This window comes from Phoenix dactylifera, chromosome 6 (genome assembly GCF_009389715.1).
Source record: "Phoenix dactylifera cultivar Barhee BC4 chromosome 6, palm_55x_up_171113_PBpolish2nd_filt_p, whole genome shotgun sequence".
Classification (NCBI taxonomy): Eukaryota; Viridiplantae; Streptophyta; class Magnoliopsida; order Arecales; family Arecaceae; genus Phoenix; species Phoenix dactylifera.
Genome location: NC_052397.1, coordinates 15,016,010 through 15,031,731, shown reverse-complemented (window position 1 = coordinate 15,031,731; position 15,722 = coordinate 15,016,010). Strand labels below are relative to the sequence as shown.

Genomic DNA, 15,722 nt, shown 5'->3' with positions numbered 1-15,722 from the left:
AAGGCGATTAAATAAAAAGTATAACCTAAGGTTGTGGTTGAGATTACTTTTTCTGTTTTCTGAAACCTGAAAACTGAAACTCAGTTTTAGTTTTTTTATATATAAATTTTCAGAAACAATTCATGTTTGGTATAGTCAATTTTTTTTAAAAAAAATAAATAACCATCAGTTCTATAAGCGGCAGTGGGGGTGGCAAGGGTAGTGGCGACAGTGGTAGTGCAAAGATGGCGGCAGGGATGGTGGTGGCGGCGGCAGCAGGGCTAAAAGGAACCTATTTAACTTTTCAAAAAAAGTGAAAGCCACTATTAATAGCTCACTTTTTTTCCCAAAATCCGTGCTAGAGTTTTTTAAAAAATAAAAAATAAAAACTGCTCTACTAAACAGGATTATCTTAAAAACTGAAAACTAATTCTTGCAGTGATACCAAACAGGGCCTCGATAATTAATTACGACATGTTAGACAGCACATTTGATGTTTTAGTTAGATCATTAGATTAACAATAATATGTACTGAAGACAGCGCGTGCAAGTTTTCAAACTAACTGCAAAACGATCATATAATTGTTTAGCATATAAAATACTCAACTGTTTAAAACAAATATATTAACTGTAAAGCAAACTAGATGGCTACTTAATGTTTCAACTGGTGCTGCTGAGTTATTTATTATTTGGCCCACTAGGGAAAATTATTCTTATGGGGGTTGTGGTGAATGTGTGGACTGTTCGATTGATTTGTCTTTTGGGGAGAGAGGTACTACATAGAGCTCAAGCTCAGAGTTTTAAAAGCCATCTTGAGGTGCTGAGGTTCTTTTTTTCAGCTTTGTATTTTTTGTGAATGACAGAGCACTGCTGCTTTTAATTTTTAACCTATAGCCAGCTCATGAATACATTATACGAGAGGGCCTGCATCATTGAGCTCTGAATATAGATGCAAGCATTAATCTTTTTGGCTTGATATGAATCTTTGGTTCGATGTATATTATATACTATTGATGGTTGTCTTGTTGCATCATCTTTTCATTATGTTCTGACTCAAGTTTTGGGGTTTCAGGAGACGAAGCTAATTTTAGCATCAGATTGTTATCTTGGACTCGAGCAGGAGCACTCCATAGGAGAATCTAAGAATCAATTTTCATAAAGACTAGGATTGGTGGTGTTGGTCCATCAGAAATGAAGGCAAGCTACTTAGTTGTGCGGCATATCAATGACGTAGTTTGGAAGTGAGATATGAAGTATAAGATTCTGATTACTGGCTGCGGTTTCTATTTTCATTGAGAAAGCAACAGCCAATCAACCATATGATTATTTCAAGGCGAATTCTTAGCCTCTCTGAGGTTTGGTCCGTGAAAGAAAGTGATCCTCTGCAGCTCTGCGTGCAGATCTGAAGTTAGTGGTCAAATGTATAGCCCAACACTTTCTGGTGGCTTGACATGGTTTAAACATGCCCAACGGCTGTTTCTGAGGTGCACACTTTCCTCCTCTAAGATGAGCTCAGCTGGTCTGTGTTTGGCTAATTGCATGGATTATCTTTGTAGGCCACGAAATATGATTGGAGCGGCTCATTCCTAGTTAATTTTGCAGTCACACACAGTCCAAGAGTGATGATATGCATGTCTCTGAAGCTTAAAGCAGTCAAAACCAGAATGCAATTTAAATTTTCGGAAGGGCAAAATTGATTGCTCGCCTTCAAAATACTTTCCTCACTCATGCATATAATCTTGACCTAGTTTTTAATTATTTGGAGTTACTCCATTTTCAGTTCTTTATCATCAAATTAAATTCTCGAGTATGTGAATTTTTCTAAAGTTTCATGAGACTATTAAATCATATTGTCTCAATATGGGGCAAATTGAATCTGACCGGTAAGGTACCGAGACTTGGTATGTCCTCGGTGTTGACGCATATGAATACTCTCTGTACAGTGTGTAGCAGCAGCGGAGATAGGCAAGGGTGGTGGCGGTGGTGGGGGCCATAGATGATTTTGATTTTCAGAAGAAAAAAAAGTAAAAATTAGAAATTTTTTTTTAAAGCTAGGAACTGGTTTTCAAAAGTTTAAAGTAAAAAATATGATTTTGCATTGGTTGTGTTTTGGAAAATGAAAATTAAGATTTAGAAATTGATGCCAAACAAGGTTTGGTTTGTGCTTGGTTGCGAGGCATATGTATCACCAAGTTTTAAAATCATACATAAGCATGATGTCATGCATTACCAATTAAGCAATCTTAATTGATTCTATTCGTGCCTAAAAAATGTGTGGTGAAGTAACTTAACAATTGTGCCTAGCCCTGTCCTCATTCTTGTCTAATGGTAGATTTTTCATTATCTAATCATATTTTTATGCTAGCTTCTCTTTAAAAAAGATACTCAAAAAAGAGACCGTCTTTGTGGTATACAGGCAAGCTCTCTCTCCAGAAACAATGAGGATATTAATACCCAGTGACATTTCTGTAAATCACTAATTGTGTATAAATTGCTAATTAGGTTTGAATTAGGGCCAAAAGTCTATTTGCAGCTTGGATGGCTAAGCAAAGCTTGGATCTGGTTAGTGAGGTTTGTTCTGGTTCTAGGCTTCTAGCTAAGACAGGCTTGAAAATCAAGAAGGGGGCCAAGCCACGGTTGCCAAACCTCATGATGCAAATCTCAAGTCCCTTCTAATGTTGTCAGGCCTGATCGAACCCCATTGCTACCCATTTTATGGTCGGTATATAAAAATCGGTCCATGCAAATTCCTGAATTATTGTCTACCTTGTATTAGTGTAGCTGCAACATTCTCTTGAAAACTGCCGGGTGCAAATGATTTCGGCAGCTTGGCCAAGGTTCGTGAGCCTAGTCAAATATATATTTTTATAAATATTTTATTTTATTGATAATATATATTATTAATTTAATGTTTAAAATATAATATTTGTATTTTAATTTAATTATATTTTTTAATTATGATTGGAGTTTAAATTTGAGCTCGAATTTGAGTTCAGGGGATATTTAAATCGAATCAATCTCGAGTATTTTGTTTTTATGGTCAAGTTAAATTTGAGCTTAGATATTTAAAGCTCGAGCAATCTCGAATCAAGTTTCGAGCTACTCGGCCCAGCTCAATTGTACCTCTAGCATGGCGTAAAAATTCCATCTTATACTAATATAGTTGTAACCTCTTAATTTTTTTTAAAACATAAATGATTAATGATTGTTTGTACATATGAGAGAGAGAGAGAGGGAGGATTTATGATATCTGTGTCAGCTAAGGTGGTCCAAACGTGGGCCAGCTAGACTACCAGGTGGGTTAAGAAATCTTAAGCAAATAAACAGCATCAACATATTTATAAGGAGCCAGAAAGGGGAAACAAATTATATAAATTAAAAAATTCAGAAATTAGGATTTCTGAATCCCTAAATATAGAAAAACAGAGAGAAAGTGGTTCGGTAACTCCTCCTCCTTTTTTTCTCTTTTTTTTTTATCCTTTCTCTTTTGACTCATGCATCTAACATGCCTTTTGCTTGCATTGTCTTAATCCAAGATAATCAATAAAACCAAATAGGATGTTGAAAAGAAAGAAAAGATGGAGAAAAGAAGGAAAAGAAAAAAAAAATATGTAGGAAGAAAATTGAAAAGGTACACTGAAGAAAAAACAGAGAGAGAAAAAGAAGAAAGGGGGGAGAGAGAGAAAGGGCATTTTATAAAATTTATGGTATAATCAAGATATTACCATCTTATAAAATTTAAAAATCTTGTTAATATAATAATTTGTAGATAAACAATTACGTTTCATGCATAAAATATATCAAAAAATTAAAAAAAAAGAAAATATAATCTATCTGAATTAAAGATCACTCTTTTCAACGAAAAATTATTGGTTGGATCAAGTTCACCATCTCAGCAGTCTAACTGTAAAGTAATATGCAGAAATATGTTTTATCACTTTTTTTTTTTTTCATATATATGTATGTTGGTTTGTAGGTTGGTCCATTATCGAACCAGTGAATCAGGTCCAATTAATAATTTTTTATTCTACAACAAATTAAGAAATAGGTTTTGGAAGCAGACAACCATCAACTAAAAACAAAGAATATACTTAAAAGCCATGCTCTTTTTTTTTTTTTGGTACAATGGCGGTTCACACTCGACGGGTGTGGATACGGCCAACAAGATTAGAAAATAAAAAACTATATAAGGGCACAGGCATTAACCCGTGGCTCGCCCAAATGAAACCCTCAGAGTGGTGGGCTGCATAGGAGGCAACTCAGTCTACAACACCATTTACCTCCGTGCAGACATGCATGGCCTGATAGGAGACAGACTCTCCTAGCAATCTGCTCTTCTCTGCAATCAAACTCCACAGGTGCTACCTCTGACGTCTGACCTCGATGAATGGATGCTATGAAATGATAGGCAGTACATCCATCTTATTCTTATAAAGAAAAATAGAGAAAAGGAAAAAAGAGAGCTCACAATGGTTACCTTATAAGGTGACAAACATGACACGATGATTGCGAGAAAAAAAACGGGAAGAAGAAAAGATGGGCACTCAAGCGCTCACACCAGGGACGAAGAGAAGAAACACATTACGGCCATTGATGAATCAAGCAGCTCTATACACATGAGGGGCTAGCCTGGGCTTAGGACACACCGCCAGGGGCACGGCCCTTTGGAGTGTCAGCCCAAAGGCCTCTTCCATGTTTAGCTTTTCAGGGTCTTGGCCCACTGGCAGGGCCCAATCAAATGCATGGACCAACGTGGCAGCCATGAGCTGGACCATCCGAAGGCCCAAGCTCATTCCGGCGCAGATCCTCCGGCCGGCGCCAAATGGAATGATCTCAAAGTCATTGCCTTTGATGTCGACGTGCTCGTGCCCGCCGCCGGGAAGGAACCGGCTTGGCCTGAATTCAAGTGGGTCAGCCCACGTCGCAGGGTCTCGCCCGATGGCCCATACATTGACGAGGAGAGTGGCGCCTTTGGGGATATGATAGCCGTTGATCTCGCAATGGTCGGCGGCGACGCGGGGAAGGGAGAGTGGTGTTGATGGGTGGATGCGGAATGTTTCCTTGATGATCGCCTGCAGGAGTGGTAAGTGGGCCAGGTCGGACTCAGAGACCAGGCGGTCGCGGCCCACGACCGAGTCCAGTTCCTTTTGGGCCTTCTTGAGGATATCTGGGTGGCGGATCAGCTCTGCTAGGGCCCACTCCGCGGTGCTTGCTGAGGTGTCAGTGCCGGCTACAAACATGTCCTGGAAGGGAGAGAATCATTGGTCATCAACCCCGATGTAATAATTATAGTTGTGGGTTACAGTGTTCCTCTTATTAAAATAATATAATTATCTCTAATTGCAATCTTAAAATAATTCTTTGTGCCATGTAACCACTAAGCTAATAATAATAATTAACAAAAAGCATCCTTACTCTTTTTGGCTAATTATAGATTGATGATGGCCATTTTTTATTTCCAAAAGAAAAAAAAAATCTTGGCCAAGGCAAAGATCAACCATCAACAACTATAGTTTCTGCTATAACAGTGACCAAAAGTTTCAAGGTTCTATTTTTCAGGCATACTAGCCTTACTGAAACTTTGGCTTGTGATAGCTAGGTGGGAATATCATATGTTTCTTCTTTCATTTATTTTGAAAATGTTTCTTTGTGTGTCATTTTAAAACGCATTGCAATTTTCAGACATCGGACGCAATTCATGTATGTGGTATTAGTGAAGCTGAAATGTTGGAAACATTAATATTTATTTCTCAAAAATAACATGTCATTGATATCGTGTATTTGCGATGTTGATGCATAGAGTCTAAATTCTCTAAAATCCTTAATTATACAAAATTCCAGGTTTTATGTAGAAACAAAAATATTAACTAAATATTCCTTGCATATACCAAAATCTGCCAAATGTCCAATTAGTTAGGTTGTAGAGGATCCATTGCCTGGGTGTATTTAGGTGTCACAAATTAAACAAATCCAACAACCTCATTATGTTTGGACTGGATCAAGTACTTGTTGATTTACTTGACTCAAACCTTAAATGAGTCCACAAGAATTGGACTGAAGAGGGTTAGATAAATTGGATTATAACACCCTAGGTAAGTATTTTAAGAGTAATTGATGTCATTTACTATTAATAGTTTAATGTAAAAATACGAGAGAGAGATTCTGAGCTATTACCAAAAGAATTCCCTTCATCTCCTGGTCTGTAAGCTTACCACCGTCCTCATCACCATCCTCCTTGAGCTTGATGAGAACAGACAGGAAATCCTCATGCTGCTCCGCGGGACCGCTCTCTTCCATATGCTCCCTTATGATCTTCTCCAAGAAGCCGTCGAACTGCCGCGATAACCTCTTCATCTTCCCCACCACCCCTCCCACATCCACCCACTTCAACGCCGGGACGAAGTCTCCCACCACAAACTCCCCGGCGAGCTTCGTCAGCTCCACCGACATCTCCTTGAACTCCCTCACCTCCTCTCTTCCACTTCCATCGACCGCGAAAAGCCTCCTCCCCAGCGTCACCCTCGATATCGTGTTCGCCGTGCACGCATTAAGCCACGGGCCAACCTCCACCGCCGCCGCCGCCGTCGCCGCCGCCAAGCCCGCCGCCATCGCCGCCACCTCGCTTTGACGTATGTGGCGGAAGCCATCCAACGCTTTGGTGGAGAAGAGGTGGAGGCTGCAAATCTTCCGGATGGCGCGCCACCGGTCGCCGTAGGGCGACCAGGCGACGCTGTGCCCGTCGTAGGCCATCACCTTGGGGCCGGAGCTGAGTGGGCGGCCCGCGAAGTTGGCGTCGTGGGTCTTGAGGAGAAGGGAGGCGACGGCGGCGGAGGCGGCGACGATGGTGTCGGTGCGGCCGAACCGGAGGTGCATGAGGGGGCCATGGACGTGGGAAAGGTGGTATAGCGTCTGGTGGGGCTTCGTCCCAAGCTGGGGGAGGTTCCCCAAAATGGGCCACCCCATGGGGCCCGGTGGGAGCGGGGCGTGGGACCTGGGTCTGAAGTAGAGATACAGGAGAGTGGCGAAGAGCAGAGTGAGGAGGAAGAGGTAAACCGGAGCCATGTACGTACGACTTTGTGTGCCGGGTTTGTGTGATCTTCTCTGTTTCCACGGGAACGATGTGATGTGGTCTTATACTGCATCAACTTTGGACCGTTAGGCAGCTTGACGGACTGGTAGACTTTGAGTCATGCTGCTCTGGTGCAACTCCCACGAGGGACAAAATATTTCATTTAAGTTAGAATTTCTAAGATCTGTACTTGGTATAGATGAAGGCCACTATCCTTGTTTTTAATATCTAAGTCTAATCAAATTCGATGTACACAGTTTTTAATGATGTTATTTATATACATCCATGCATATATAGAATTACTTGATCCATGCAAAAAATTATATATCTATTTTCCACTCTATCCTAATTAATTATAATGAAGTTGTAGTTTGCATTGCAGTGAAGATGTGCTTGTTATGGTAGCATGACATGGTAGGTGGGCATGGTTAGCTACCGTTCCACTTCACATAGATGGTTCTATCATGATTCCAAAAATCCTGATGATCAGTTAATTACAACTTCCCTTCAAAACTTGCAACAACTGCATGGCAAAGCAACATATGGGATGTTTAATTTGGGGGTGAAATTGCATGGCAGGTACCTACCTTTCGATGAACATGATATATATATTGTTCATGAACCTATTAAAATACATGATTAGGGACTGGTAACAAATTGTGGTTTTTTTTTTTTGTTAAGTTAGATTTATTAAATCCATGCAGATTCGTGTGAGTGTATGTTTAGTTCTATATTGATTATTTGTCGAAAAAATCTCCGTACTTATATATAACTAAAGAATCTAAATATTAACCTATAATGATGAAAACTACTTATAATTTTTTTGGACGTAGCTTATCATCACCGCCTAACGATCAAAGCTGCTGTTCCCCAAAGAATGGCGGCTAGTACTGATGACATCTACTCAAAACTCCTTCGCCAACAACAACTGCTCGCTTAATTATCAAACAATGAAAAATAAAACTCCAACTACTTTTCAACAAAGTTGACGGGTAATAGAAAAAAACTGGTTTCTTTCTGGTGTCTCTCGGATCATTGAGAGCATATTGGGGTACTCCGCTTTGGCATTATATATTTTTTGTTACAAAAAAAAGGCTTCATAAATAAATATCCGCCACCCACTCAAAGGAGTCCAAAGAACTACATATATGGTTGGATGGCAACATTATATATTACATAAATGGAGTCATTATTGGAGGAAACATATGACCTACTGGCTCAAATTTAGATTTAGACATCTGGTTAATCGAAGTATTCGACTATTTGGTCGGCATCGGTTCAGACTAGAACTTAAGGATATGTTTGGTTGCACAGCAGAAGTGGAAATGGCCACTTCTCAAGAAATGAGTTCTGAAATATGATTTTTTTGCTGAAGTGAGACTTCGGGTATTTGATTTGCTTGAGAAGTGAATGCTGGTGAGCTATAATTCTGAGACTTCTGGTGTTTGGTTGCTAAGAAATAGCTAAAGCGTGTATACTGGCTTCTAGCCGGTCCTGTTCTATTGGGGACTCTAGATTTATGTAACAAAATTGTTAATCAACCTGACAATCTCATATTATCTAGTGTAATTATAGGGAGCAAAGAGCAAAGCAATTGTAGCACAAAAATATCATAGGAAAAAGTCAGCACGATGACCTAACCTTTTTATTTGCATTGGTAGTATGGAAATGCTTTAAGGCATATGTTAGTGCACATCGAAAAATCATAAAGCCCATATTTTGCTAACTTGGCAACTTATCATTCAATTATCTCATAAATTCTACAAACAAAATCTTACACCAAGTGGCAAGCAAAAGATTATGGTTGCAAATGGGTTGTGTTAGGTCGCATCATGAGTGACCCCGACCCAATCAGGTTCTTTGTTCGAGTCCTAATTTTGCACCCCCTATGGGCTGCAGCCCGCGGATCCAAATAATTTTACAAATTCGGGATGGATCGAGTTGGGTTGTAGGATTGAAAACTCAAAATTATCCAAATTTCATATGGGTCAGGTCGGATCGGGTCGGATCGGAATTCAGTAAATCCATATTCGACCTGAAAAATAGAACGGGGCCAATTTTAGAATCCGACCCGGCCAACGGGCCCTCTAAAATGGGTTGGGTCAAGTCTAAGCAGGTTGGGTCGGGCCACGGGTCAACCCGGCCCATTCGCAGCCTTAGATAAGATGAATGCCACGACATTACTCATTATAGCAAGAGGGTTACCCTTGATCAACTCTATTACCTTGTCCGCAATCAAGTTGGATGAAAAATCGAGCCAACCTAGGTTCCAATATTAAATCATCGACCCGAGTTGACTCAACCTAATCGCACCAAGCCTGGGTCTGAAAGTTTTATTGTTGGGTCAGGTCCCAGCCTTGGACTGTGCTAGGTTTATTGGGTTGGGCCCTCCTACCCAAGGACAGCCCAACCCAAGTTTGCACCTCCGAATGGCCGAATCCTTTCCCGTTCGGTCACCAATCGCCCTCCGCCCCGTCATCATCCACTCCCGACCAAAACCCTAACCCTTGCTCAAATCGCTCCCTCTATTATTTTCCCCCTTTTCTCCCTCCGACCTCCGCCGTCTCACGGCCGACGAGGTTCTCCGATCACCACAGCATCAGAGAGAGAACGAGAGAGAAAGAGAAAGGGAGGGATATTGATACGAGATGGATGCCAATGGCGGCAGCGCGGAGGCCTCGAGGCAGATGCGCGTCCGCTTCACCACCAAGCTCCTGCCGCCGCTGCGAGTCCCGACCACCTCCCTCGCCGTCCCCTCCAATCTCACTCGAATGGGCCTTTCGGAGATCGTCAACCATCTCCTGAAGAGCTGTACGCGTGTACCATACCCCCATCCCCTCTCTTCTCTCGAAATTTACTCTTGTTAAGCATGGGAATCTTTGCTATCTCACGTTTTACTATCTGATGATACGTTGTACAGTGGATTCTGAGTTCCTGTTTCAACCGTTTGACTTTCTTGTCGACGGCGAGCTCATACGAATGCCGTTGGAGCAGTTCCTGTTGGCCAAGGGCATCTCAGCAGTATGTTTTATGGCGCTTATTCTGTCAAAGGTCTTACCTTTTTTGCTTTTTCTGTTAGAATTTTTGATTCCTGTGAGTATATTGTAAATTGCAGGAGAAAGTTCTTGAAATCGAATACATAAAGGCTGTAGCTCCGAGAAAACAGGAGGATTCTTGTTTGCATGATGATTGGGTCAGTGCTGTCGATGGTTCTAACCCAAGGTACATGTTGTTTCTGATTGCAATTTACCAGGTTCTTGTTGTAGTTAAGGTTACCAGTTTAGTTCTTGATTCGCTTTCTTCTTCTGTTGTTGTATTTTATACTTTGGGATGAGAATGGAAATTTCGGTGTCATGTTTGATTTGATATTTTTCTTTAGGTGGAATTGTTGATTTCAAGTTGCATCTATTTAGTTTATACACATCATCGTATCTTCTTCAAACCTGTCACGAAATATAGCTTGGTGGATGCGTGAAGGTAGTAACATCACAAAGTAATGCACCACACTTTAAATAATATGAGGAAGTTTATGATAGAGACAGTTTATGACAGATGAGATTGAAGTTTAGTCTTTTAGAGATAAGATGAATCATTGTGTACGTTGATGAGGTTGTAGACTTATCGGTGATGGGGAAATACTGTGTCTAAGCTTATGACCCCCTTTTGCTTCATGCTTTTCACAAGGAAATATTTATGCACCGAGCTTGCTGATTCCAGGTCTTATTCCAAAGTGTATTATGCAAACAAAAGGCACTGTTCTCTTAGAATTTCTCGAATTGATTAGTGGTGCTCCCGATAATGACATACAAATTATTGTTGCTGTGAGGATTTAGTTGTAATTGTTCATTGGACATGCTAGTTTAGTGGTGCTCCTGATATTTTCTTGCTCAAAGCAATACTTCTAGAGATAGCCTTGGTGGTAAGTATATATTTATCCGTGCATGCATGCATGGATGTATGTGTGTATTCATGTGTGTATGTATTTATTTTTTATTCTTATTTCTTGGTAATATTGACCAGCTATTATTTTATTGTCACATATGGTCTACAATGCTAACTTGTCTCCTATGGCAGTTTCATACTAACAGGGTGCTATGATGGTCTTGCAAGGTAAGCTTCTTAAAAACTTTCAGCAGCACTCATTTATATTCATTTTTTCTTTTCTTAAACAATCAGGACTTCGTGTATACCTGATTTACGATTTAATGATTTTTCATTGTTTAGGATATGGAAAGGTGGAGCAGTATGTTCACACATTTTTGAGGGGCATAGTGGTGCAATTACTTCCGCAAGTGTCATCAATCGCGAAGGTTGTTCTAGTTAATATATTACCCCAACTTTACATTATATTATGCTGGTTTCTGTTCTTTGGGGGAATTTCACTTTTTAGTGTGGAGCATGGTAGATTCTAAAAGAGGTTCCAATCCGATGCTTGAAAAACTCTCTTTCTGCATGCACTCTTTTGGCTACATGCTTGGCCATATACAATTATAGTCGAATATATTTGAGTATGTGTTTGATACCTTCACGCACTGGAGTATATTCACTTCTTCAGTTGTCCTGTCCTTTTGCAGGAGTTGAGAGTGAAAACAGCTTCTTTGTGGCAACAGGTTCAAAAGATCGGTCATTGAGACTGTGGAAGGTATGCTACATATTGTACAAACTTTATTTAGAAGAAGGTATGCGTGTCTGCTGACATGACTTTAAGTATCTTGTGTATTTTGAAAGTTTGATACAACTGAACATGTGGAGCATCCACTGAGGATCAGAGCATATAAAATTCTTAAAGAACACACATCATCTGTTCAGAGCATCTCTTCATCCCCTTCTGGAGATATGGTCAGATCTTTTTATCCTTGTCTCCATCTATGGGCTTCTAAAAATCATATCTTCTTCTCTTTCCCTGAATTATGATGCTAAAGTTTTTCTACTCTTAGGTATGTTCAGGTTCGTGGGACTGCTCTATCAAGTTGTGGAAAGTAAAGGGGTCTGAAGCAGAAGGTGATATAGTGTCAATAAAGAAGAGAAAGCTTCATTCTGCTGCAGCAGAACATGAAGAGTCTCTGTTGGAGGTATCTATGATCTTCTTTTTGTTACTTTTATGATTTAATAAGGCTTTTCTGATATCTCATTTGGTTAAAAATGAGAACTGCAACTTTGGGAGAGTAAAGTAGATTCATTTTATCATAAAAAAGAAAAAGATTTGAAGACCCAGATTTGTTGATGAAGCTTAGGTCTTTTGAGGCTTTTTGGGAAATCCAACTCATGTAGGTCAAGTAGTCTGGGTCAAGAGTTGTATCAAGAGTTGGCAGGCAAAGAAAATGAAAGAAATCTTAGTGCACATGTCTAATAGGAAAACTAAAGATTAGAGCTAACTTCCTAACTAAATTGAAATTTTGTTCAATAAAGGAAATGCCAAAACAGTGCTCAGTAAATAAGAGAGAAGATTGAGAAACAGGCGGTTACAATTATGCTATTCCTGAATGTATAATCAAGTAAAGTTCAAGTGTTGGACTGTGATATTGTGTTGGGCATCTTCTATGCTAATGATGTCTTCTGTTTTGGTTCTGTTGTACTTCTGAGCTCTTTCTATCGATAATAGAGTTTCTTCATGAAATTCAGGGCACCTCTACTTCAACAGTTGTTGGACATACACAGTGTGTTTCTTCAGTTGTGTGGCCAGAGCTTCAGACTATATATTCTGCATCATGGGATCATTCTGTCAGACAATGGGATGTTCAAACAGGCAACGAGACCTGGAACATGGTATGATATAATTATGTTGTCAAATTTTATGGGCGCGATCTGATGGTGCAAACGGATTTACTGTAAACTGTAAGGGATCATGAAGGCCAAGCTAATTAGTTATTCTTTAGGTTTGCAGACTTCATGTTTGACAGCCATACATCTGAATCAGCTGATATCTTATAGCTTGATATGTGCGATGTTCTTGTGTATAGGTCTGCGGAAAAGCATTAAATTGCCTCCATGTTGGTGGAGAGAGATCTGCACTTGTAGCTGCAGGTGGCTCTGACCCAGTTTTGAGGATATGGGATCCTCGAAAACCAGGTGAACAAATAGAAGAATCTATACACTACATAATCTTTTTTGTTTCCTGGTTATGCCCTTAATCTGAATAAGACTTGGACAAATCCATATGTGCAGGAACTCTGGCTCCTATCCTTCAGTTTTCATCTCATTCATCTTGGATCACTGCTTGCAAGTGGCACACGAGGTCATGGTTTCATTTGTTATCGGCTTCTTATGATGGGAAAGTGATGTTGTGGGATTTGAGAACAGCGGTAACATTCTATCCTTTCCCTGCATTATTTCACATTGTTCTGGTTGTACAAATCCATGACATACACTAATATCTCGACTGACGTTCTTGTTCCAGTGGCCATTGGCAACTGTAGACTCGCACAAAGACAAGGTAGGCTTTTTGATTTGATGCTTGTGACTGGGGAGAACCATTGGGTTTGCTGACTTGATTTTTTCGGAGAATGCAGGTACTAACTGCAGACTGGTGGAAAGATGATAGTATAATAAGCGGAGGAGCTGATTCAAAGCTTTGCGTTTGTTCTGGAATTGCAATCTAGTGTAGCACAGGGTAATTTCCTTTTTATGATTTCCTTTCCCGAGAGGTTCCGGTTTTTCATGTCCTGAAGGCATATCTTTCATTTTATTTCTGCCTTGTGGATTGACAGGGTTGTCTGGCATTTTGCCTTCTACATGTAATGCTGCACTACATCATAATCAATCAAGTCCTAATTTGTTTTTCTTGAGTGTTTGCAGAGCAGCAAGTATTCATCACACTGCAATCACATTCCAGAAAGTTAGCTGATGAGAGTGCAGAACATGGTGGGTGCAAGTAATGTCACTTGACGTATTTTTTGGTCATCACCATCCTGACCCAGTAAATGTGCAAAGAAGCCTTTCAGCCGATCTGGTTCAGAATATGATTAATTGTACTGTTTTATTTAAGGACATATATTATTATTAGATGTTATGTATGCTATTGTACCACGAGATGGTACTTTAATTCGAAGGATGTCGTGATTGTCGATCAAAATGAGTGTTATATTACTCTTATTCATCTGAAAGGGAGGAGGGGGGGATGAAGTTTAAATGATGGACCAATCCCTGATGAACAATTAAGTGCCATTAATGAGAATCACACCTTTTATTAGTTCTTTGATGTTACATATCTGTAAATGGATCATTCGTGGTGTGCATCTTATCTAATTATTCATCCAGTCCAATCTACTACTCTCTGGACTTATTCCATTGTGATTTCTTTATTCGAGACTAAGAGAAGCTAATATTGACCTTCTTTACCTTAATCCATCCCACCCTTAAGGCTGACTTGAATTAGAATTGAACTCATGAAAAAAAAAGGTTGCAGCCACGCTATATATGTATGATATGTGTCTAGCTACCTGAGTAAATTCATGTGGGATAATTTTAAATATTTTTGAAAGATATCACCCTTCTTATTCATTCCAAAGGGAGGGGGAAGGAGGAAGAGGGAGAGAGTAAGAAGTTCAAATGATCAACCACTCATTGATGAACAATCAAGAGCCATTCATGAGAATCACAACCTTTTAATTACTTCCCTGATGTTACATATTTGAAAATGTAACATTCATGAAGTGCAGCTTATCTAATCCTTCTAATCCAATGTCAAGCATCCAGACTTAGGCCCTGTTTGGGGGAGCTTTTGGAGGGCCAGAAAGTACTTTCTGGCCCTCCAAAAGTACTTTTAGATGAAAAACTGTGTTTGGTAAATTTTTCAAAAAGCTGTTTCAGCTTTTGCGGGAAGCTGAAAACAGCTTTTGGGAGGAAGCTCCAATTTGGAGCTTTTGGGAGGAAGCTGTTTCAGCTTTTTCGGAAAGCTATATTTTTGACAAATATGTCCATGTTAAAATAACATAATTACATAGTTTGTCCCTTTATTAACCTAAAAATCTGCTGGAGCCAAGAACCCTAGCCGGCAGACTCCTTTCCATAAGAAAATATATTTTTCTTTTCAATTTTTGTATGCATCTCTTGAACCACATTTTAGAAGAAAAAAATTTTAATCCTTTTCCATACCTTCTAAAATCAATCTATTGTTTTTTTTTTATCATCAACCTCGCGGCCCACACTGAGGTCCTCCTCGAGCGTGGACCACGAAGAAGAGCCCCTGGACCGCGGAAAATTATTTTATGAGAAATTATTATGGAAAATTATTTTATACTACTTTTATAATATTTTATACCTATATTTTTGTGTTATCTATAAATATAATATCATATTATATTATATCATAATACATTAATATGTTATGTTAAATAATTTAATATTATGTTATATTATGGAAAATTAATTTATACTAGTAATTATAATATTTTATACCTTTATTTTTGTATTATACTATAAATATAATATCATATTATATTATATCATAATACATTAATATGTTATGTTAAATAATTTAATATTATGTTATATTATGAAAAATTAATTTATACTAATAATTATAATATTTTATAACTTTATTATTGTATTATACTATAAATATTATATTATATTACATTACATTATAATACATTAATATGTTATTTTAAATAATTTAATATTATGTTATATTATGGAAAATTAATTTATAATAATAATTATAATATTTTATACC

The 15,722-nt window shown here is 38.9% G+C and overlaps 3 protein-coding genes across 5 annotated transcripts in view; 2 read left to right on the top strand and 1 right to left on the bottom strand.

Moving 5' to 3' along the window:
* LOC103711194 (DExH-box ATP-dependent RNA helicase DExH14) overlaps positions 1-1,856 on the top strand; it is a 51,330-nt gene extending 49,474 nt beyond the window's left edge. Inside the window, exons 49-50 of one of the 2 annotated variants that reach the window (XR_005512241.1) lie at positions 1,052-1,463; positions 1,536-1,856. Coding sequence is in view for 1 of the 2 variants with exons in the window: in XM_017843650.3 (XP_017699139.2) it covers positions 1,052-1,138 (87 nt within the window). In the remaining variant the exon portion in view is untranslated. Of the gene's footprint in view, positions 1-1,051 lie in introns of both variants that reach the window. The other variant, XM_017843650.3, reaches the window with a different exon arrangement.
* A 2,518-nt stretch (positions 1,857-4,374) lies between these two features.
* Positions 4,375-7,091, bottom strand: LOC103710250 (flavonoid 3'-monooxygenase CYP75B137-like). Its single transcript, XM_008795911.4, has 2 exons — positions 6,154-7,091; positions 4,375-5,222 (listed from the first exon to the last, which is right to left on the bottom strand). Exons 1-2 carry the CDS (start codon positions 7,039-7,041, stop codon positions 4,578-4,580), a joined length of 1,533 nt encoding a protein of 510 aa, XP_008794133.2. The 5' UTR covers positions 7,042-7,091; the 3' UTR covers positions 4,375-4,577.
* A 2,421-nt stretch (positions 7,092-9,512) lies between these two features.
* On the top strand, positions 9,513-14,251 carry LOC103710242 (ribosome biogenesis protein WDR12 homolog). Of its 2 annotated transcripts, XR_005512240.1 has the most exons (15): positions 9,513-9,859; positions 9,969-10,069; positions 10,164-10,270; positions 11,123-11,158; positions 11,273-11,358; positions 11,623-11,690; positions 11,777-11,887; positions 11,986-12,120; positions 12,671-12,814; positions 13,009-13,117; positions 13,214-13,350; positions 13,446-13,481; positions 13,558-13,658; positions 13,844-13,961; positions 14,011-14,251. XR_005512240.1 is itself a non-coding variant. In XM_008795900.4 (14 exons), the coding sequence occupies exons 1-13, from the start codon at positions 9,697-9,699 to the stop codon at positions 13,645-13,647; spliced, it is 1,323 nt and encodes a 440-aa protein (XP_008794122.2). In that variant the 5' UTR covers positions 9,514-9,696; the 3' UTR covers positions 13,648-13,658; positions 13,844-14,251. The 2 variants fall into 2 exon arrangements, 1 of the variants encoding a protein (XP_008794122.2); XM_008795900.4 differs by having other exon boundaries at positions 9,514-9,859; positions 13,844-14,251.
* The last annotated feature ends 1,471 nt before the right edge of the window (positions 14,252-15,722 follow it).

Coding starts and splice junctions, on each gene's coding strand:
- LOC103710250 (XM_008795911.4), bottom strand. CDS start 7,041: ATGGCTCCGGTTTACCTCTTCCTCCTCACTCTGCTCTTCGCCACTCTC. Junction 5,223..6,153: donor AGATGAAGGGAATTCTTTTG/GTAATAGCTCAG, acceptor TCTCCCTTCCAG/GACATGTTTGTAGCCGGCAC.
- LOC103710242 (XM_008795900.4), top strand. CDS start 9,697: ATGGATGCCAATGGCGGCAGCGCGGAGGCCTCGAGGCAGATGCGCGTC. Junction 10,070..10,163: donor TGGCCAAGGGCATCTCAGCA/GTATGTTTTATG, acceptor TGTAAATTGCAG/GAGAAAGTTCTTGAAATCGA. Junction 13,118..13,213: donor ATGGGATCCTCGAAAACCAG/GTGAACAAATAG, acceptor CCATATGTGCAG/GAACTCTGGCTCCTATCCTT.